This window comes from Oenanthe melanoleuca, chromosome 5 (genome assembly GCF_029582105.1).
Source record: "Oenanthe melanoleuca isolate GR-GAL-2019-014 chromosome 5, OMel1.0, whole genome shotgun sequence".
In the NCBI taxonomy this organism is placed as follows: Eukaryota; Metazoa; Chordata; class Aves; order Passeriformes; family Muscicapidae; genus Oenanthe; species Oenanthe melanoleuca.
Genome location: NC_079339.1, coordinates 37,552,942 through 37,575,811, shown reverse-complemented (window position 1 = coordinate 37,575,811; position 22,870 = coordinate 37,552,942). Strand labels below are relative to the sequence as shown.

At 35.0% G+C, this 22,870-nt stretch overlaps 1 protein-coding gene across 1 annotated transcript in view; it reads right to left on the bottom strand.

Annotated features, from left to right (window-relative positions):
• The window catches only part of MIPOL1 (mirror-image polydactyly 1), a 178,138-nt gene that overhangs the window by 109,510 nt on the left and 45,758 nt on the right, over positions 1 to 22,870 (bottom strand). The window contains exons 4-9 of the mRNA XM_056492662.1: positions 21,293 to 21,479; positions 18,794 to 18,917; positions 17,732 to 17,837; positions 6,515 to 6,644; positions 2,526 to 2,559; positions 2,096 to 2,266 (exon numbers count right to left, since the gene is read on the bottom strand). Of these exons, the coding sequence (XP_056348637.1) occupies positions 2,096 to 2,266; positions 2,526 to 2,559; positions 6,515 to 6,644; positions 17,732 to 17,837; positions 18,794 to 18,917; positions 21,293 to 21,479 (752 nt within the window). The remainder of the gene's footprint in view (positions 1 to 2,095; positions 2,267 to 2,525; positions 2,560 to 6,514; positions 6,645 to 17,731; positions 17,838 to 18,793; positions 18,918 to 21,292; positions 21,480 to 22,870) is intronic.

The window sequence follows — 22,870 nt, the reverse complement described above, 5'->3', positions numbered from 1 at the left end:
AACCCAGGTATAACTTCCAATAATTTGCATTTGTTATGCTAAGCATATACATCCCCTGAATTATATCTAGTCCCTTTGTGGTCTACTGTAGAATCCCTCTCCTATTGTTCTTGCTGTTAGCACTGTAATAACTACTGCTATTGCAATGTTAACAAAAGACTACTAATAATTCAAGTATGGTACGAATTCCCAAGGAATCATCAAGTGAGAAACACAGGCTGAAATGTAGCTTCAATTCCAAGGACCTATTTTCTAGATTCAACAGTAACAGCTGCAAAAGCATCACATATTTGAAAACCCATGATGAATAGTTTTATTAATAACAATTAATTTAAAACAGTAGTAGTATAAATGGCTAGCAATGTCATAGTACTGAAGCTTAATACCAAATATTTACATCTTCCTTTTGGGAGGATTTATTATTCTATTAATTTATTTTTTCAGCTGCAGCATCTACTTAACATTACCTGTGTTTTTTGCTGATATGCCTAAAGATGGCTTTGCTAGTGGTGACACTTGAGCCATTACTATCTAAAATAATTATCTTTACTAATTTTCAATCTGATTACTTGGAAAATACTACTCCTTACACAGGCACCTTAAAATCAATTAAATTAAAAAAAAATGTGTATTAAAATGCCCAACAATGATATTCTTCTGACATTCAAGAAGTTTTATGGTCCAAGTATGCCTGAAAATCCACTTCAACAAGGAATCAAAAGCTGAAAAAATGAAAATAAAACCATCAAGAGATCCTTCTCTTTTGCTGAAAGCTTTCCTGTTACAAGCTGCTCACTTTTCAAATGCCCTGTGCAAAGAAGAAAGAACATAAACTTTTGGAAGGGCTGTTGGATGTTTCCCAGTAGCTGTGCTGGGAAACAGCCCAGCAGTATTATTATAAAAGGAAAAAAATAGACGAAGAAAGTAAAATACCACCAATAATACATTAAGATTTTTTTGCAATACATACTTGATAGACACAAAATATTTTAAGCACCAAGCAGATGGGGATTTCAAGGTTAAAGTAGGAGAAAAAGTGTGAAAATTACAGTGTTTGTAGAGGGGCACTTTTATCAGAGGACTTCTCAATAGAACAAAAATTCAATTAACATTATTGATATCACTAAAGATCACAAACCTGACTTTAAATCTACTAGAAATTACTTACATGTGGGCCAGCTTTGGTTACTTATTAAAAAAAAAAATCAAAGTTTTCAGTATTGGAAGTGTCAGATGAAATTTCTTGCCTGGCATAAATAAGGAGCTTCATCCATCCAGTATCTTTTCTCAGGAGATACATTCCCTACTTGGACTGTTCCTCCCTACAACTTACTCCTATTGAGTTAAAATTCTGTTTAAAAAATGGTGGGTTAAAAAATTAAACTCAAGCCAAAAAAACAAGAGAGAAAAACTCTTCCATGAGATGAGAAAAGCAAGGAGACTTTCTTTATGGTGAAGAGAATGAAGACAATTACTGTTCTCTTAAAATAGGAAATTGCAGGCAATGAGTGATCTGAGTAGAAAAAAGAACCCAGATTCTTTCAAGTCACGTAGTAGATGGGTAAGACTTTGAGAGTCAAGGACCACATGCTGATTCTTATCTCCTGAATTTAAAGCAACAGGGGGAGGAATTGCTTGCATTGTTGCATGTGGTACTGTTATCTTCCTTTAATGTATATTTTTGCTACTTATAACCCTTTATAAATCCTTCCCAGTTATGTGTCATCCAAAGCATTACACCATTACAGCATACTGCAAAACAAAGCCCTTAATAGCTTTTTAGATTGGTCAACTCACTGAAAACTATTTTGTTTTAGAAAGAAGATAGATATTAATGAAGTGCAAAAAATACAAACATAACTTTTTCCATGAAACACATGAAACACAGTGATGCCATTTTAATGGGCATGAAGTAAAAGTTGATCAGTAATCAGACATTTACCAAAAGGGCACTTGAGATTTTCAAGAGAAAGAAGTAAACAAAATAATTTTCTTCCCCAAAAGTAAACCAACCCCCGCCCCTCTCCAAAAAAAAAAAAATAAGAAGAAAAAAAGAAATTTGCTACTGAGTGATTATATACTTGCAGAGACTTACTTGAGATAAAGCAGCATCCCGTTGTTCTATTACTGCATTCATTTCCTCAGCTATTATTTTCTTTTTACGTTCTTTGGTCCTGTGTATTCGGTTCAGAATTATAGCTCCATTCTTCAGTATATCTATCCCTGTGTCTGCATTGTTTATTCTGTTCAGTAATTCCTGTAATGTCTACCAACAGCATTATATGTTAGTCAGACATGAAGTTTTAATATATTTTATTTAATATAGGGTTTTAATTAATAGGCACATGTGAATTGTAAATTGACTGAGTGAAGTTATTGAATTTTCATATTGCAGCAAAGATGTACATTATTAGTGTGTCAATTCTTCTTTTTCCCACATCTTAGTTCTTGAAACCCACTCAATTGAACTTAAGCCTCTAAGATATAAGACTGACATCAAGAAATCTCCTCAGAGAATGGCTTACCATGTCATTTTCTTCAGGGTTAATATTTTCTAGCCTAGAAAAAAGGGACACAGAAAGCCTGATCAGTAGCATTTCCTTAGTGCAGCAAAATGAGTTCGCTTTTTAAATCTTTAGAACCTCAAGTAATTTCATTCTACTAGTCTTTAGAGTCAACCATGACACTGAACATATTAAAGTGCCACCTGCTCGACTCCATCTTTCAATAATGCTCCATATCTTCAGCACTGACTTCAGACTGTTAAGTTATTAATGTTTACTGCTATATATGACTACAAGGATCAATTGTTCATATGTGCTTAGATGAAAAAGTTCCCCAGTGATAGAAATGACTGATGCTTTTATTTTATTTATTTCTGGGCTTACAACTTTTACATGATTTTTTTTTTTGTTTTGTTTTTACTGCACCCCAAATGAAACAGAACATGACTTTTGTTGATAGGTTTTTTTTAACTTTTAAGTAATTATTTTTCCACCTCTTTCTTCCAAAAGGAGGGAAAAACCCCAAATCCGTTGCAATTACTTTAAAAATATTTTGATTTTATATCTTGCATAAAACAGGAAACTAAGCCAATCCTCTGCAAGGTCCTTATTTAATTCTGGAACAAACCTGCCTGCACTTCCTCCCTTTCTATTTCAACAGAATATATATTGACCTGTCAAATACAAAGATGATACGAGGAGTTTAGTCATACAGCATTGAACACTGGCTGTGTAAAAGTAGTAAAGCACAAAAATCTAATAAATGGGACAGTACACATTTTATTTCACCTAAGGTTAGTTAAATGGACAGAGATCTCTCTTCTGGAAAAATGAGCATAATAAAGGTACATTACCACTCCACTGCTACTTACTTAATGGTGACTTCTACTAAAAGTAGCCTAGGATGTTTTAAGACAGATATAGTGCCACTAAACATCTTCTAAACAGCAACACTTTTTCAGCAGTGCTGTGACAGGCACTAATCCAAAGCCATGATTTTAGCTAGCAAACATATAGAACACTTGACAGCATGCTACCACATTTTCCATTAGTTTTAGGAGATAACAGTACATAAGGCATAGTAAATCAACCAGTATAGAAATTTTTAAATTAAAAAGGATTATTTCAGAATATATTATCAGTGTATAATAGCTGGTATATTTATATGGCATTCATAAGCAGCAACTACTCCAAAATATTCAGTCAGCACCAGAACTAAACAAAACAAAGTAAAAGCTAACCTTTGCTGGGTTTGACTTGTATTCATAAAGTAACACAAATAATAAAATAACAAACATAATAATTATTATATTACTATAATAAATTCTCAGAGCTGGATCCTTGTAGAGTTCCTGCTTTAGGTTTTTACATTGTTTTAAATGCTACTTCATGTGAGACTTAAAAATGGATCTCCAGCTAGTTTGTATTCACAATGAAAAGAACGGTATTTGTCAAAGTAAATTGGCAGGACTGACCCAGCTTCTCCAGAGAACTTCTACACTGCTAAAAGTGTGGGTCAACAAAATCACCCAGCCAGCCAACAGGCTGGGTAAGCAAGACACCTTAGGGAGAAATGGGAGTGGGAAAAAGAACATGAACTTCTGCCATAAGCATACCTTCAGCATATAACTGCCACAAGGGATCTGTAGGTATACAAACACCTCCTTAGGTGACAATATTTTTTAAAAAGTAGTATCCAGAGCTGTGTATTTGCCCTGCTAAGTCTCCCTGTGCTGTGCATAGACAATGAATGAAAACCTCATGATTTTAAACAGCAGTAACCAATGATTCCTCCTCCCCCATTTCTAAACACATTCTGATAACATAACCCCCAGGGCCAACAGGGCTGAAAGAATTTTGGTTGTTACAGTTAAATAATGACAATAGAACTGCTGCAGCTGCTAATTTAAAGAAAGCATTAAAGCATTTGATAAAGGTTGGCAGTCTGTTCAATATTGCACTCTTGTAAAGTTCTCTGATTGGAATAAGTCCAAAGCAGATGGAAAGAGTGACCTGTGCTCTAAAACTTGATGAGTGTGGCACAAGTAGCCAATGTTCTTTATAAAAACCCCAAACCTCTATGTGCTCCACATCTGAGACAGGGAACTTGGCCTTTTGAACCACCATAAGGAAGGAAGAAACTATCAAGAGTGGTAGTTAGAAAAGAAAGTTGGTGTTCTCCACAGGGAAATCTCTTATACCAGTTCAGAGATTCTGAACGGCATCAGGATATCAGACCTCTCTATAAAGCTTCAGAAAGAACACCCAAGTGGATGACACCTAGTATAATTGCTGCTCTCTAGATGACAGCAATAAAATGTAATAGCTTGGTTTCACAATATCAGTCAAGGGAGTTACTGACTCCTGGGAACAAGTACTACTCTGGCATTACCTGTGTATCCAGTGCCTCCTGCAATGACAGGCTTTTGAGGAAGGTGCTATGCATGGTCTCTGAGAAATGGAGTTTCTTCTCTTTTCTTGTACTTTCACTTAGAACTAAGTCAGTTTTCAAGAACATGAGCGAAGCAGACAGAGAAAGTTGAAGGGAAAAGAAGTGAAGATGTTCTGAGAGACTTGTGTCAAGAACTGCCACCCATGTGTCTACAGATTCCACTGCAGAAAAAGCAGCAATATGCCAGAAACCCAGAAGTCATTGACCAGGTTTGCTGACCAGAATAATTAATTTTCTGCATTAATTGAGCGCTTTAAAATCAAAAATCTTGATTTTATGCTAACTATTTATACATAGGATCATGTGATGTTTGGAGCCATACAAAACTTTCTTTACTCTTGGAACATACAAGATTACAGGATGGGCAGAAGAAATTGGAGAGTCAAGTAAGGCTCAGAGTTATGATGCCTCTTATGGGAATTTAAAGCACATCTATAATTTTCTCAGAGATTGCTGTTTAAGGCAAGATTTCAGATGTATATGCAGAAAAGTCAGGCTCCGTAGTGATATTTAACAAACCTTGCAGTAATTCTTGTGGGTGTGCAATCTCCTAATTTTGCTATGTCATACTTGTGACAAACATTGAGGCTACAACAAACTCTAGTAACTTGTAAATTCTACAGAGTAAAGGTGGACAAACTATGTGCAGATTATTGAAATTTAGATAGTATTCTCTGGCCCTAAAAGAAGATGACTGTTTCATCCCTAAAAAGGAGCATTCTTAGTAGAATCAATTATTTAAAACATAATTGCCTGTCATTTAGTTAACTAACAATTGCACCTATTCAGCCTCCTGACATGAAAAGCTTGTTTGCTTTGTACTTCTCCAGGCAGAAAAGTAAGAGAAATTTCTCAGCCATTCTAGTCTTTGTGGGACTATTCTTTGAGGGACTAACAAAGATGATCACCAAGATCATCACAACTCAGATGGATAAGGATTGTATGGAGAAGCAAACTAGCTTCAAAGCTGCCTATGTCCCAAATGGAGAAAGAAAGCACTCTTGACAATTTTCTCCTGACTGAGCTCTGTTTAACATAACATTGCCTATTTCTGTTGTGCTAAATGGCATACTTAAAAACCTATGAACCATTAATTGTACCCTTCTTACCTTACAAACTGCTCCCAAACTAAAGATAGGAAAAAAACCCATATATTTTTACTGTGCCACCCATATAATTAGTAGAAATTTTGCTGAAGGCAATGTCTAGTGGGCTTAAAGGCTTGATTGATTTCCTATACGTTGCAACTTTTGACTGACATTCTGGTACTCTGTGTCAAAAAATCCCTATAAAATGTCACATTCATCTTATTTCTCCCTCAGTAAATCAATACTGAAGCTTTTAATTATATTTTTAATTTTTGTGATCAAAATTATTCACCTTCTCTCAATCTCCAGAGAAAAATACGATTTTACAACATAGTAAGACAAGCCCTCGTCTGTTTTATTGCACAGATAATAATGTGCTAAGTTTTCCTACAAGCACTGTTGAGCAGCTTATGACTGCCACAGACTGACACAACAGCCTTTTTTACATGCTGCAGGAAATGTGCACTTACTCTTTGAGAGACTCTTCTAAACGCTGGACTCGTAGAAATGCTTCATCTCTCTCTTCATTGGCCAACCTAAGCCTTGCCATGACAGCCTCATCACGTTCCCGCTGCGCAGAATAAACTTCTTCCACCAGAGCTGCAAAAGTGTGTTCAACAAACAAGTTTGACAGGGAAAGCACTATTAGATGCACTTACATTGGCCTTTGTCACCACCTCCTAAAATCAACACTTCTCCAATAACCCTGGATTATTCTGTATTACTTCAAACACTAAATTGCTGTTAATTGTTACAGTCAATACTTTAAGGTATTAAATATGTTTTTATTTATGTGTTTTTAAATTCACCCTTATAAAATCTAACAGAGAAAGAAAGTGATTTGCTGGGCATTCTGTATACTTGCTTAATGGAAAAGTAATTCTTAAAGCTCAGTCATATAAGACACTAGCAAGTTTCTTCTAGGAGACAGAGTTAAAAGTAAGCATACATTAAAACTACTACCATCAGACTGCTTCCTGTCAGGGTGCCATAGTGATATTAAAAATTCTAATATTTTTATAGTCTGTCTCTAGTATCACACGAGTGGCACAGCTGGCATCTCTCCTTCTCTGCCAAGCCTTTACTTTATTGTGTAATATACTGTTATATTATCTGTTACAGCATACATGGACCTTGGAGCATTAGGTACCAATAAACTAAGATTTACTGTCTATCCTTGGGAGCAAACTAACACCTTCAAGTCATTCCTCATCCTGAGCTTACATTTTCTCCCTGCCTCTCCCCTGTCAATATGCCTAACACCATCTCTGGCACACTGCCAGAATCCCTACCTCGACCCTGCCTCCACTAAAATCTTTATTCATACTTTCATCATTTCCCTCTGCAATACTGCAAATCTCTCCTCACAGTCATCATAAAACCATGCATTCAAAATGTCTAGGGACTTTTGGGATGCTGTAAGACTGCTGTCACTCCAAGACAGAGGACTATATCCTCTCTCACTGGAACCTCAAAAAACTCAGTTGAGATCTGTAGGTTCTTGAATTCTCCATCTCCTTGTCCCTTCTAGTCTGTCAAACTAGGGTATAGCCATCACACCACACTAGAGTGTTTTCCAAATGTTGGTATTTATTTCTCAAGAACTTTCTCTATTAAGCCACTGCTGCTCGGCTTCCTGACTCCATTTAGAACTATCTGATCCTCTCTCAACCACTGCTTAAGGCATTAAGATCTCAAAGAAAGGCTTCATCTCTCTTTACCTTCTCCCTTTTACTAAAAGCCTAGAGCTTTTGTCCCTCCACTCTAACCCTAAATTGATATTAACCTTTTTTTACCTTTATTTATTATTTTACTCTTACTTCACCTCTGTACATTATTGCACAAAAAAATTTCCTAGTGAAATATATAATGAAACATAATATTGTTTTTCACAGAATGGAACAGCAGAAACACAGTAGCACACATTTTTGTAGCAGCTATATTGCTGGCCAAAAATACATTTTAACAGTACCAAGAAAAAAGGAATCTTCTTGTCCTTAACCTGGGGAGAAGACTGTCACTGAGGAGTAAGGAAGCATTTTTTGCAGTCCTAGCAAAAGGTTGCAGATCAACAGCAGATTACAGAAAATCAGACAGGGAAAGACTAAATGTTACTTCTGAAAGTGCAGTCCCTCCCCTCACAAAAAGTCTGCAGAGGAGCTACAAGCCTAGTCAGCAGGTCAGAGCTGTAAAAAGTTATGTCCCAACAACACCACCAAAAGAAATTCAGCACTGGAAGCACAGATTTTGAAATGCATGCAAAAATTAACAAAAAATTGATTAAATTCTCTTTAATACAGAAGAATAGCGTCTTTTCCCCTTGAAGATCTATTTCCCCTCTATGCAACAAGAAGGCTTTGCTTGATGTGGAATGGAAAAACCAAGACAGGATAAGGCAGCTATAACACTGCACTGGCTGGTATCTAAGTTTGCAGCAGTTGCAGAGAATGCACCTGATATCTGCAAAGGTAGGTGGCTCAGCAAGGACAAGAAAAAAACATATGAGGTAACCTAGGCTGTGCATTTCAGCTCACCAGACTTGCACTCTGATTGCTGAGATCTGTGATGGCAGGGAAACTAGTGCCAGAGCAATCCCTGCCTGGATAAACTACAGTGCAACTGCTATGGCCTCACTGGATCTGGAATACACAAGCAGTTTGACTCTGTATGATAATTATTACCTATCAGTACCTTAATATATTTGTTAGCTTTAGTTTTTCCAGTAAATTATGTCAATTTATCTAGCACCATAACAAAGACAGTTCGCAGAGAGCCCTTTCCACAAAGCTGCAAGTGGAAACACCAGGCAATTTTCACATTGAAAACAACTGCTGCAATGAATGGACAGCTGTCCAAAATAACTGAAGATTTGGCACTTACTACTATTCTGAGGTTAATTATTTTCCAGTCTAGTTAATTTCTTTCTGGCCTCTTCAAGTGCACCCCTTCTGCAGACCTTAGAACATCCTCACCTCAGCATGAAACCCCACAATTTGTTGACTCCTGCAATGGATCTTGAACATATGTGTGCACGTAGAGTGACTGTCTTTTGGCATATGTAAGTCCCTCTCTGTAAATATAGCCAGTGGTAATAATGACTATACAGGCTTTTAAAAAACAGATTAATACTTATTTGTTATTAAACCAAAATAATGCACATATAATACATTCAGAAAAAGGTATTTTTCAGGTTATTTAAGCATCTTGCTTATCTGAAATCTTGCCACTCCTGACAGCAGCTCAGATTGCTACTTGCTAACAGTGAACCCTTCCCCCACTCAAAAGTCTATTACAAAACACTATTTTACAAAACAGGATTTTAACTATCAGCTATGAGAAGTGACTTAAATTGAGCAACTCTTGTTCTCTTATTTTTCCACTAAATTAAAGCATTGGTGTAATATCCCACTGACCAGATCCACCAACTGCATTAAAAACATATAGTCATTCTGTATCAACTACAAGTGTCTGGATTTTGGTTCTGCTTCTTAAAAGTAATATTGCAAGTCAATTGTTTAATACTAAAATAAATTAGAGAAAATGTAGAAAATCATGTAAGATGTTTGCATAGTAATCTAAGTTAAAAAAAAAAAAGATACTTAGATACATGGCATTTAAATACAACATAGCAATACTGACACTTCCAAAAGAAATTACTTATTTAAAAAACACTCAAAGACCTCATCTAACTAATTTTAATGATCTACAGAAGACTAAGTCACCTGATTTCTTTACCAGCCAAAGCTGAATTTAGGTTTGATGTTTGTTCCCCAATGGCTATACATTTCTTACTCTTATTTAATATTTTATTAAGTCCTTTTTTCTTGCTATAGTGAATATTATGACAGTCACACGATTGCAGGTAGTCTGAACCTGCCCCATTCACCTTGAGCTATGGATGAGTCCCAAGCAGGAGTTTAGGACCATAAGGACCACAGCATGCTTCAAATAAATGAAAAGCATACACATTTAGGTCTCAATGCAGCAGCAAAGCAAAACATTTTGCACCATATCTAGGAAAACAAGTGATGTATAAGGTGTCAGTTAGAGTCAAAGAAAGAGTGACATGGAATTCCTTCATATTAGAAAGAAGAATTTTCCAATTATCATCTCCATGCTTCTTAAAAATGTGAGGTGAAAACTGACTGAGAGCAACACCAAGTCATGCCTCTATATTCCATCCAAGATATGACATATCCAGCACAATACTAACTCCATACTGCCACACTGACTTGGCACCTGATCCAAAGGAAAAACAGATCCAGATGCTTCTTTACCAACTGCTCTGGTTGACACTGCAAGGTTTTCCTTGGAGACCTTCTAGTAGCATACCAACCACCCCTATCCTTTCTGTCTTGATGCCTGACCAAGAAGAAACATAAATTTGTACAGAATTCATATTTCAGGTAGGAAAATGACACACTGAAATGAAGTATGAGTAGTCTAGTATTAAGCTAAAATGAATTGTGTAATTTACTAATTCATATATATGTGTATAATGGCATTCAAGAGTTAAAATATTTAAATCCCAGAGAAGTGAATTAAGGAAAAAAGGATTATTTTCCCATGCTTGCAAATATTGTAGTATATAAAAGTACAGCACTTCTATTTAGTTGTATAAACTTGTTTTGGAAGATTTAATAACATCTTTCTTCTTGAAACTAAAACCCCTGCATACTCTAAAAGAGCTCTTTATTTTAAAAGAATCATTACGCTAAACTCATCAATTCTAAAACATTTTTAGTTTTTAGTAAAGAAAACAATTGTAAACAGAGAGCTTTTGTAAGGTAGATAGCTATTACAAAGTTCACTTAGAAAATCAATATAGCATTTTAGCTGGAATTTGCTCATTAAACACCCACAGCTCTAATGCAAATTATGATGGAATGAATAAAGCAAATACATATGCTTCTTTCTTTTTATTAAATGTAAAATCTACTGTTAATTGCATCTGGTATGTCATATAAACTTTTCTCCTTAACTATTAAATGGAAGCTTTTACAAAAGTCATTAGAGATTCTCTTTCTTTGACTTGTATAAATTTCAATATTTGTTCAGTAAAGGTTCACAGCAGTTAAATTACATTAACAAATATTATTAGCTACTATGTAAGCCAACTAAGTAAAATACTTATATTGCAGGTAAAACAAATCAATGGGTGTTTACAATAATATTTGGATATGTCCATTTTTAAACAAGCTTATCAAATATCATGTAATTCTTAGTCAAATGAGAGAGACTCAAAGTAGATTTTTTTATCCCAAATACTCAAATTTGTTTAGTAAGCTAATTGTTTTCTAATATGGGCAAAAGTAAATATGAAGAAGATGAACCATACCAAGTATGAGTTTACTGAGTCAAAGCAGTGTACATATTTTCTTAGTTGAACCTGATTCTTTTGGCAAACTTGTCTCCTATACTTTTTAAACCACCTTTAAAACAGCAGTACTGAGAAGGTGTGCTGGAAATCATTCTAGTTTAAACAGTGCTTCATGATTTTCCAAACATGGAACTTTGGGGAAAGCAAGGAAAGCACGACTCCCAGGATAAAAGTCTGTTTGCTTATTTCCTAGAGGTCATCTGTGTAAATAAAATAAACTGAGTAAGAGAGGTAAAAGAGGAAAAATTTTGCGACTAAAACCAGTTATGGCAGCAGAAATCACTTCACATTACTCATTAAAAAAAGTAAAATAAGAATACAGTCCAGGTCTTATAAAGAAAATATGAGATCACTATCCACACTGGTACTGTATTTCAGAAGATACAGTAAATACTATAACACTACAGTAACTGGTTTTCAATAAAGATCAGTTATACAGAAATTTTAGATTTTATTTAACCATATGGATGGATATATGCTTGTTCTCCTTACAGAAATACAAACATGTATGTATTTGTCATCCACTCAAATCAGAAATCAAAATCCTCTGAGATTTCCTGCTACTAAATTTAATGACTGTGCTCACAACTCCTAAATAAAATTAAGGAAAAATATCCTGAATTTCCATGAAAGCCTTTAAAATGTGTCATTAATTGACCTCTGCTTATACATGTTACAAAATGCAGATAATCCCTACAAATGTTCAAATTCTAAAGCCCTTACAGAGTTCTTATTCAGGTTAATGGCAAACTATCAGGAGCTCCAGGGCTCACTGTCAACTTAAAAATAGTGCTGACATGTTCTATTATGAAACAGACAACTTAAGTTCCTTGCTCTTTTTTGAAAGCTACCATTCATTTACTTTCAGTTATGACGTATAACTGAAAAATAAAAGTAAAATAGCGATAAGAAGATCACAGGAAAACTACTTAAGAGTTTTCATCAGTCTGTACCAGGCGTTATAGACTAAAAGTAATTTACACCTAAATGTGACTTTATAGATAAAGCAATCTGAACAAACACTGATAGAACACATTGACTTCTTTATTACTCTGTGTTTGTTGTATGTATTTAGTGCATAGCATTCATCTGTTCCTACATTTCCAATGCTATAAAAAGAGTATTCTTAATAAAAGGCTGAAGTTGCTTAGTGGCAGCTCTGCATAGGGTTTTCTTTGTGTACTCAGATCGCAATTCAATTAAAAAAAAAATAAAGTGGAAAAGAATAGGAGAGAGTATTATACACAGACCCCAAGGCAGTTCTTGTGAAAGCCAATCCCTGCACAATACTTAAGCCTCTGCCTCTAATACACTAAACACAGCTGACTTCAAAATTCAAACCATAATGCTGTTAAACTTTTTTCTTCAGTGAATAATTGCTGATGCCTGAATATTTACTTTTAGGGGGAAAATATAAACATTGAACAGAAGTTTGCAAGTTATAATTTGTCATGTTAAAGGAAAGTTTTGTAATGCCTCAAGAAGTAGAGCACTTGCAGGCCTTTTTATTCCTGAATAAAACCCAAATCTTTATGCTCATCTAGCACTTGTGTGGAAGAAAGAAGGGCCTTACTAGTCATAAAAAATGCAGAAGAAACTGGCTTGCTTTTTACATACAAGCTCCATCGATAAATAGCTTAGTAATTGACATTTTAATCTATGCCAACTCATCGTATATTGTACTTCAAAGAGCTGTATGCAACTTTTTGACAATCAACAATTCTGACAATCAGAAGGTAAAATCACATTGTTTCAAATTAAACTGTTAAAAATTAAGCCAAGAATTTCTCAGTCACAATGCCCCTGCCTTGGGGTTTTTTCTATTCTTTAGCTGGATTGCTTATGTTCCTATACAGAGGATTCAAATCCTGCAGCTATTTTCAAAATTGGGGTATTTATTTCAGGAAATATTTTAAAAAGATATTCAGGAATTAGTATCACATAAAATAGCATTTAATAGGGCAAACCCACTAAGAATGATATAGACTAAATGTATAAATAAATTATGCACAGAAAACTGGTTTAGGGAAGTATATTCATTACCTTCTTAAACTCTAAAATATCATTCATATTTAGGTTTATAAACATGAGAGTTGGGAACTACTGAGTTCTTTTGGCTAAAGCCCAATATTGGCCTTATTTCAGTTTAATTGGAAGAGGATCTTGAATTCATCTTCTCCATGAGATATCAGGAACCTGGATTTCTGTTTGTACCAAAGGTTAATAAGAAATGTGTCTGCAAAAGTCAAACAGCATTAAATACCAAAAACTGATTATTATTCTGCAGGAGTTGTTCTGTCATTCATAATCTCTCCATGCTCCAACCTTCCACAGCTAATCTTTAATGGATGACATGCAGGAAAGAAAAATAACATCTAAAAAGGGAGTCTAAAGCGAGCTTTGAAGAAATGGAAAATACTTTTCTTCTGTGCTGAAAGTTATTGCCACCCAAAGTTTATTACTGGCAAGATTACTTATTTCCTCTTACTTTATGGATATTAAATCAAATTAACTCTAAGCTAACAGCCACTTGCATATTTGTTTTTACTTTTGCTATTAAATCTATTGCATATGCATATTCAGTAATTATTTTCAAGTTAATTTAGAAAACTTCAAATAATGTTCATTAATATTTCCACACCATATTCAAGAATTCCAAAATACCACAAATGTATATTCACAACATTTTCATAAAACAAACCTGAAACAGGGACTTCATTGTAGGTATATTGCCATAGTTTCCAAGAGACTGAAAGCTGTGTAATATATACCACCACGTTAGAAGTACTGCTTTCCTCTTTTTCCACACTGTATTTCCTATCATTACCTTGGTCTTTCAGAGAGCATCTACAGAAAACTAATATAGTTTTCAGGCATTAAAAATGGTGTGAAACCCCTAACAGGGCTGGACTCAATCCTGCTGAGCTGATGTTGATTTAAGAAAGCATTAAATTTTGGTAACATTAATACTAGATACTGGCACAAAATCCAACACATGGAATAGCTGTTGTTCAGAAAGATTTAAGGATAAATATTTTTATTGTATTTTCATTCAGAATTATTCTTAGTCTCAATATACGCTCTGATAGCAACATAAATATTCCAAGAGCTCCTGTTCTGATGCCAAATACTGTATATCTTGGTGCAGTAATGGCACTGTGAGAATAGGGCTTTGATATTTTTTCCAGTCTAGAGAAGTTACCACTATGCTCTACAACTCTCCCTTACACTCAACCAGCTCCTTCCTCTAAAAGTTCCTATATATCTCCTGTTTGATTCTTCCATTAGGAAAGTGAGATCTGTTCTCTCAGCTAGTTGTTTTGAAGACTTACTCCTTTGCAATGCCTCCATCTTGATTTTCCAGTCTGTCCTTGGAAGATGTATGCTCCTTCCCCTTTCCACCACCACAGGTGGCACCCACTCCCTTTTCTGTCCAACCTATGAAAGTTCTGCACACTCAAATTTCAAGATCTGGCTATTCTTCATAGTTGCTTCATAGGTGGAGTTTCCTTTTTTGCTTATACTATCCTGGTGTCTGTTCTTTTATGATGTGCTCTTCCCTGGGTTTTCCTGATATTGCTTCCACCTCTGTTCTTCTTCCTGACAGGGAGTGAAACTAACAGTATGTTCTCACATTGGGTCAGAATGACACAAAATCCAACAGAATAATAATGAATAAACTCAAGAATCTGTGGTAACTATGACCACCAGAAACAATAGTCTCTAATACTTAAAAGTCTGAAATCAAAACTTTAAATTGCCTAATTTTCTTTAGTCATAACTAGCTGACATAGAAATAGAGGCCCAAGGAAGTTTTAAAATCCATTCTCCATGCTATTAAAATTTTAAAATAAAATCATTCTGAAAATAAGTTATTTACAGCATACAACACTATACTTTTCTTCCATCATGTATATCTTCTGCCTTAATTCTACTTTTTCTTCTTTTCTCATGAAGCATTTCACAAATTTACCCTTTTTTTCTTCACTTTTTCCTTTGAACAATATAAAAATCATAAACTGACAATCTTTGGATTATTTGTTTCTGTAGACTGCTGTAGCTTCATTTCAAAATGCCCTTTGTCTTCACTTTTCAATTCTTTCCATGGGACTTGTTTAGGTAAAGCCTATCAATTAGAGGGTTACCTTTTAAAACAGAATTCTAATATTCCTCAAAGCAGATAACACTTTTATGGTGTACCTTTCTTATGTTCTTTACAATATAATTTTGTGGAGTCACTTACTTATCATAAAGTCAGGACTAAGTAATAATAAAAATGCAAACACCCATATTTACAAGCTTCACTCTACCATGTGTTACACACTGCAGTAATTAAATATTAACCAGTAACCTGAAATCACAGTAGCATGTGTTCTCCCTTCCTCAAAGAACTTAATGCAGGGGGGTAAGTTTTTCCTTAAACACACCGTCTGTTCTTTATTAGGTTCTGCTTGGCCATTAGAACTGTCCCCAAGGCTTTTATGGGAGACACCCACAGAGGCTTCCACAAATGCAATTTGGTTCACATAATTCCAGATTTCAAACCATTTATCCAAATTTGGTAACATTCTTAAAACTGTAAGACAGGAAGCAAAAAAAACTGTGAAATATTAACAATGCTTCCTTTTGGCAAACAGTTTAAGTAGTAAGAAGCCTCTTGCCCTCTCTCTTCAGCATTTAAAGGATTTTATACTTCCTGTACTCATAAAAGGAGAAAAAAAGGCTGTTTTTTAAAGGTCATTGTTATTACACTATGTAGCTCTCTTTAAAATTTGGTTTAGTCCTCCTTTTAAAACAGAGTAAGCATGTTAAATTATTATATCCATATTCATGCCACTCTGTTTTGAAGAGAAAAATATGATTAGGACATAATTAGAAAGTTTAAGAGTAGTGTAGGAAAACAATCATTTCCTAACAAGTATTTCATGTATCCATGAAAATGAAACTATCCTGCTTTTGACACACCTTTATTTCCAGGTTTTAATGAGCAATGAACACCTATACCAAAGAGAATCAAGTACAGAGGTAAAACACTGGGCAAATATCCAGGAACAAACACAAAACTTCATATTCAAGCCAAACAATCTGCATTAGCATTTGGCTGGTGGATATAACAATGACACAGAGTGCAGATTTTTCTTTCTTCTGAAAATAAAGCAAGCAGTTATGTGAAATTAAATAAGAATAAAATTATGCCTGTATTTCATTTTTTTGCTAAGATGTTCATTAGATTTGACTTTCCCTTCCCCCACCACAGAAAACCTAGGAACTCTCTTTTCCATCTATAATATTCACAGTACACCATATTCTCAGGAGTTTGATATTAAGTGGAATGTCAGCCATCTGTTTTTCAGCTAGAGAGTTTATTATCTGCTCCATTTTCCTGAAGACAATTACTCCTCCCTTTAGTACAAATATTTTGTGGACAGCTATTAGAGCTATTAATACTCTATGAAGTGTGTGTGATCCATGAGGAAACAATTTTACCAAGCTTACACTTTCTTTCTGAACAAATGATCGAATTAATTTATAAAAGTACTCTCATTAATTTTTTGAACATCTTCATGAAAACCTTAGAGTATTTTTCATCTACTGGGTACAGTGTATACACAGTCACTTTTCAATAATAAGAATGCCCAGCTTCACTACATGAGCAGTTTCCACAAGCACAGAATACAAACTGTCTCCATGCTTGTATGTCTATCCAAAGAACAATTAACAACAAATACAAGCACATGTTCACTTTCAGCTATAAACTTAAAAACCTTTCCTTCTGAGAATTCATATAAGCCTCATTCACTGGATATATGCCATCATCTCACAAAAAATCATTTTAACTACCAAAAAGCAGATTTTTCAGGAACAGCGCAGGTCTCTAGTTGAGGTGAATGTGAGACTATCTCCAAACATGGGGAGGGGGTAGTATTGCTCTGAACCAGCTAAAACAATAAGTGGTATTTGAACTGCTGGTTGAAAGGTAGAGGCACTGGTAATCATTATTTCCCCTTGTTTGTTCAGGACCTTCCAACAAAACAAACAACCTTTTTGTGATTGGATTGACATGGTGTTAACAATGCATTTAATGCCCAAATCAGTATGAATACAGGTAAAGCTCCTACTAATACCAGTACCAGGATGTTAAAGCCATCTATTTTCTAAGCAACTCTAAACAGCCACACATAAAAAAAAAAAAGTCAAATCTTCCCTCCTTTAGCAAATAAAGCTAACATTCACAGGCCACGTCATATAGCAACCACGGGTGCTGTATGAGCCATACAGCCATCTGTTAAATGCTTGCCTACTGTACCTGCAATCCTCTCTGCAATCTTAGCTTCTGTAGCTCTGTCTTGCAATTCTGAGTCCAGTTTCATTGTCTTCAGCTCCTTGTCCTTTTCAGCCAGCTTGTCTTGAAGCTGAATTGAACAAATGGACAGTAAGATTCTCATCTGGCTGAAACTGTCGATCAGTACTTCCAACCACAATAAAATTGCAAATAACTTCTCACCCACAAAATACAAACACTAAGCATTAAAAAAGAAGTTTAAATATATTATATTCATTTGTTTAAAGAACAAATGTTAGGAATATCTTTTTTAACATCTGGCCTTTCTTGCTCTGTGAGACAAGTAGCAATGCCATTGTTTATATTTGTGATCCTCTTCCTCAGGTATCACCAGCTGTAGTCCTTCTTGCTAAGGAAGTTCAGAATTGCATGGAATATAATGTAGGTGGTTGCATGAATAGCCTGTTTCCTACCAAGAAACAGACATCACAGTCTGAAAAGACAGGTGTAAATGCATATTTTTCATGTTCTTCATCAGATAGAAGATAGGTATTCTTTCACATACTGAGGCCTTTCTATCAAAGGGTATTCACTAAATCTGTTCTTGAACAGATATCTGAGCTTGAATATTCAATGACACTTCAGGTTGTTCAGGCACATGCAACCACAGCTAACACTAGAAGCAATGTAGTGTTCAAGGAAGATGGAATTTTCTCCCCTTCAATAAACCTGAGTTATCAGGGCACATTAATTATCTAGGCTACATGCACAGATGCATAAGAAGAATGAGCTCCAGATTCTATCCATGAAATCCTGGTCTAGTCTTTGGTCTTCATTTGTTTTCATCCAGGGTGCAAGAATCTATGTAATTGATTAAAAAAAAATCAGAGAGTAGGTTGGAGGTTTTCTTTTTAATTCCAGAGAAATAGTTGTATAAGCAGATACTAAGAATTCAAAATGACAGGAAGCTGGTGATTGGTGCACTAAAATAAATAACAAAACTAAATCAGACACAGTTTAAAATGTATGTTTTGCAAGGCAATTATAAAAAAGCAAATATTGGTATCTTTAATATCTCAATTGTACCTTTTTATTTTTGGCCCTCAGAGTGTCCAATTCTTTTAAAAGGAATGCAGTTTCTGTTTTTCCACCCAAATCTTCAACATTGCTCCATTCAGGGAGCATCCTGTTAAATTTTCTTTCTACAGTGCTGTATTTTGGAAAGAAAAAAAAAAATTAAAAACAATTGAAAAATAATTGTTACTTCACCCCTCTGAAACAAAACGCACAGAAATAAATTATCAAAACTTGTTAACAAACTTTTTAACCACTGCAAATGTATTAAATAATCAGAAAAAAATGATGTCCTTCTACCATTTTTTAAAGCTGAAAAGAATCTGTAAATATGGAATAGTAAATAAATATCCTAAAGTACTAAGGCAAAAAACAGGTGAATATAAATTGAGACCTAAAAACAGCAAATGCTTAAGGAAAGCAAATATTAAAAACCATTACTTAATATAGAACAAAAAGTAATAAAACATTTGGGGATCAAAGTGATGCTCAGGTTTAAGCAAACCAAATTTTTTTTTGTAGGATGATTCCACAGGAATTGATAGGAGAATATCCATTAAAAAATCTAGGAGTCCATCTTGAAGAAATCTGTAAAATGATGGTATGATTCTAAATATTATAACTGACAACAGGAATTCCATACTGCATGCCACTTGGAGTTTTAAAATAACTTATCATTTGTTGCCATAGTTACCATAGACAATTTAGAATAAGACAAGATTCAATGGCCAGAAAAAAATCTGTCTCAAAGTAAGACTCTCATAAAACTTCTTGGGTATCCATTGATACTCACAGATCACTCAGATCTCACTTGTAGCATGGCAGCAAAATGAGTAAATTAATGAATTGGAAGAGGAACCTGAAAATATTTTTAACATTTTCTTTTCTTAAGCATTTTCTGGTTATACACTTCATAGCAAATAACTGGTAAGAAGTAGCCACAGAAAAGCCTTCTGAGCTTCACCTTCTGAGCTTCTGTATTAGATATTAGGAGGAAATTTTTTACTCAGATGGTAGTTGGACACTGGAACAAGTTGTCAAGATTTGTGGATGCTCCATACCTGGAAGTGCTGAAGTGCTGGATGGGCCTGGCCTAGTGAAAAGTATTCCTGCTCATGGGAGAGGGGTTGGAACTAGATGATGTTTAAGGTCCCTCCCAACCCAAACCACTCTAATTCTATGACCCTCTTTCTATCCTCAAATGTTTTCTTCCTTTCTCCTTAAAACTGACAAATCACATTGACAGTACACCAAAACCACCACATAAAACACAAGTCAACACTGACTCAACATTTCCTAGGTTCTTCTATATCAAGAAATTTTAAAATATATTCTAATTGCAATCTATTCAGGCAAAGACAGGTTTTGGCAAATAGGATCCTATATGTAACATACTTGGAGCTGAGATGGTTCAACATACTGACTGTTGTGGGAGGTTAACCTCCATGCTCAAGACAAGCCTGATTGTCAGTGGGAGTGGCACTGGTGAAAGGTAAAATGAACAATTTTTGGCTGACTCTGTGCTGGGCTGTACCTAAGCACTCTGGATTACATTTGGCATTTAGTGCAGGATGCATTGCCCTTACAGCAAATCTCAGTCGTGAATGCAAAAAGGAAAATCAAAAAATGTTAAGGATTTGGTTTGGCCCAGAAAGTCACTGATAGGTCATAATGAAGGTAACAAAACTGGGTGTAGAATCTGTTAGAAAGGTGAGGAATTAGTTTATTTTCCAAAAGTATACAATAGGGGTTTGGAACCTTGATCCCATTTTCAAAAACAACTCTGACACTCTCAGTTAAAAATTGTTTTTCAGATTGCTTAAGTCACTCAAAACTGGTAGCATGTTCCCTAACCAGCTGGCTAGTCAAAGGTATAACCAGCCAGCTAGTTATACATTGTGTCACATACAGAATGAGTGTATAAATTTCTTAAGACTGCTACAGAGAGTCACCACACAGTAAAAACACTAATGACAAGAAATGACCAAAATTAATGACACAATAAAATCTTCAGAGTCTGTATTAAACTTTTCCAACCATATTAGCCCATCTTTAGATTTCTGTCACAGATTTCTACAAGATATTACAGCTCCTCATCATCACTCTTCCAGCTTCTTCTGGATTTACCCTGTTCTATTCCAGCTTCCTACTCACTCAGGTGAGTAGGTGCTTGCTGTGTAAAGCCACAGATACTACTAAATTTTCAAGATCTGTTTTAACTCTGTTCAGCATGCATTTTCAAAATTCTCCTTAGAGATCACAATCACTAATATACCCACAATGTGTGCTATAAACCATTACAATGATCATATTTTCTAGGAGTGCTAGAAAGTACAGAGGTGAAATGCGACATACCACAAGGGAAGAAGGGCAAATATGGTGAGTCTAAGTAAAAAAGCTGACTTACTGATTCTCATGTGGGAAGCAAATTTCCCTATATTTACTCAAAAATCCATGTGTATATTGTCAATATTTTGAAAAACTACAGAGAGGGGTATTTCTTGGGTTTACCTTGATTCTTCAGAACCAGAATTACAGTCAGTTAGGACTCTTCCTCTTTGACTGGTTTCCTGCAAATCTGAAAGCTTCAGTGCATCAGTTTCTGCCTTGATAAAAAATTCTGAGGGTTTTTGAGAATTCTTATAAAACTGAAGTTCAGCACAAAAGTCTTCTTTTTTCTGATCCAAGATGTGTGTTTCTATTTGGGAAGAGAAGCAAACACATTTTCTCATTTGGAGAATGAAGCATAAACTTGAGATTTTTCATTTAGAAAATGGCTTGCTATAAGAATGTAATACTGCAGTAGACAGGAACAAGTAATTCAGCTTCAGATTCACAACTTCATCCCTTCACTAAGGAATGAGACCTGTGTTACCTACAGCATGGTAGGAATTACATGTAGGAATTACAACCCGTTTACTGGATTTTTCACATGAAAACATGAAAAATTCATCACCATTTCCTAATCCCTCTTTCCTCTTAAATGACTTCTTAAAATAATGCTGACTGTAGAAAATTATTTACCTATTTCTTACAAAATTCAGTTCTACTATAGTGAGATATGATTAATTTCTGCTATAGAGAGGGAAAATTTTGGGTTATAACTAGATTGTTACTTATGGTGAGGTCTCTTTCAAATGCATTTTGGCTGCAAAAGGAGTATCATCAAGTTGTAATTAGCAACAACAAATTTAAAGCACCATTATTCATTCCTGGAGAGTGTGAGGTACAGGCTCATACAACTAAAGAACTTTAAGAATGCAAAGCAGAAATTGTGCCAAAGAGAAAAATTATCTGATTAAAATATTAAGTGGGATAGTTAGTTCTCTTAGCTTGGCTACTAGATATTTTTAGGACATATTTCTGATATCAAGGCATTTAAATGAAAGAGAGATCCACATACCACAAATGCTCTTTCATAAAGTAAGAACAAGTATGTTTTAATTATAGAATTATATTAAAAAATGAAAAGGAAGCAGCCTAAAACCACTGGAAATGGAAAAAAAGGTGCACGTATTTTTCATTCTTTCATTTAGATTAGCAGAGAACAAACACTGGAGCTTGTGTTTATTTAATAAAGTTAGTGTTTCCAAACGTTTTGGATAAAATATAGGGCACATATTATTTGATCCATCTTATAATGTCCTCCTCAAAAATAATAAGAAACTGTCTATACAGTAGAAATTAACTAGAAATAGACCAAAATTACAAATCAATCAGTATCAAAGTGCCATCCTGCAAGTAAACACAGTTATAAGAACAGTTTCCAAGTAATACTGAAAACTGTCTCTGAAGTGTGTTGCCAATAGATTCCTCTTTCCTTAAACAAGGAATGAACAGCCAATGGCACAGGAAACAAACCAAGGGTGCCAAGACATGACTTGGGAACTGGCTGGAGTCAGTTTAACAACTTCCAATATGAGCCTGTGTGCTACCACCTCCAGGAGAAAGCTATGGGACCCACTGCTCATCTGTATTCCCCACACCCACTTCAGCACAAACTTATTTATATCCACTCTAATCATTGCTGTAAACTGCAACCACTGATCTTTATGTTAGAAAAACAACAGTCAACAGAGTATCAGAATC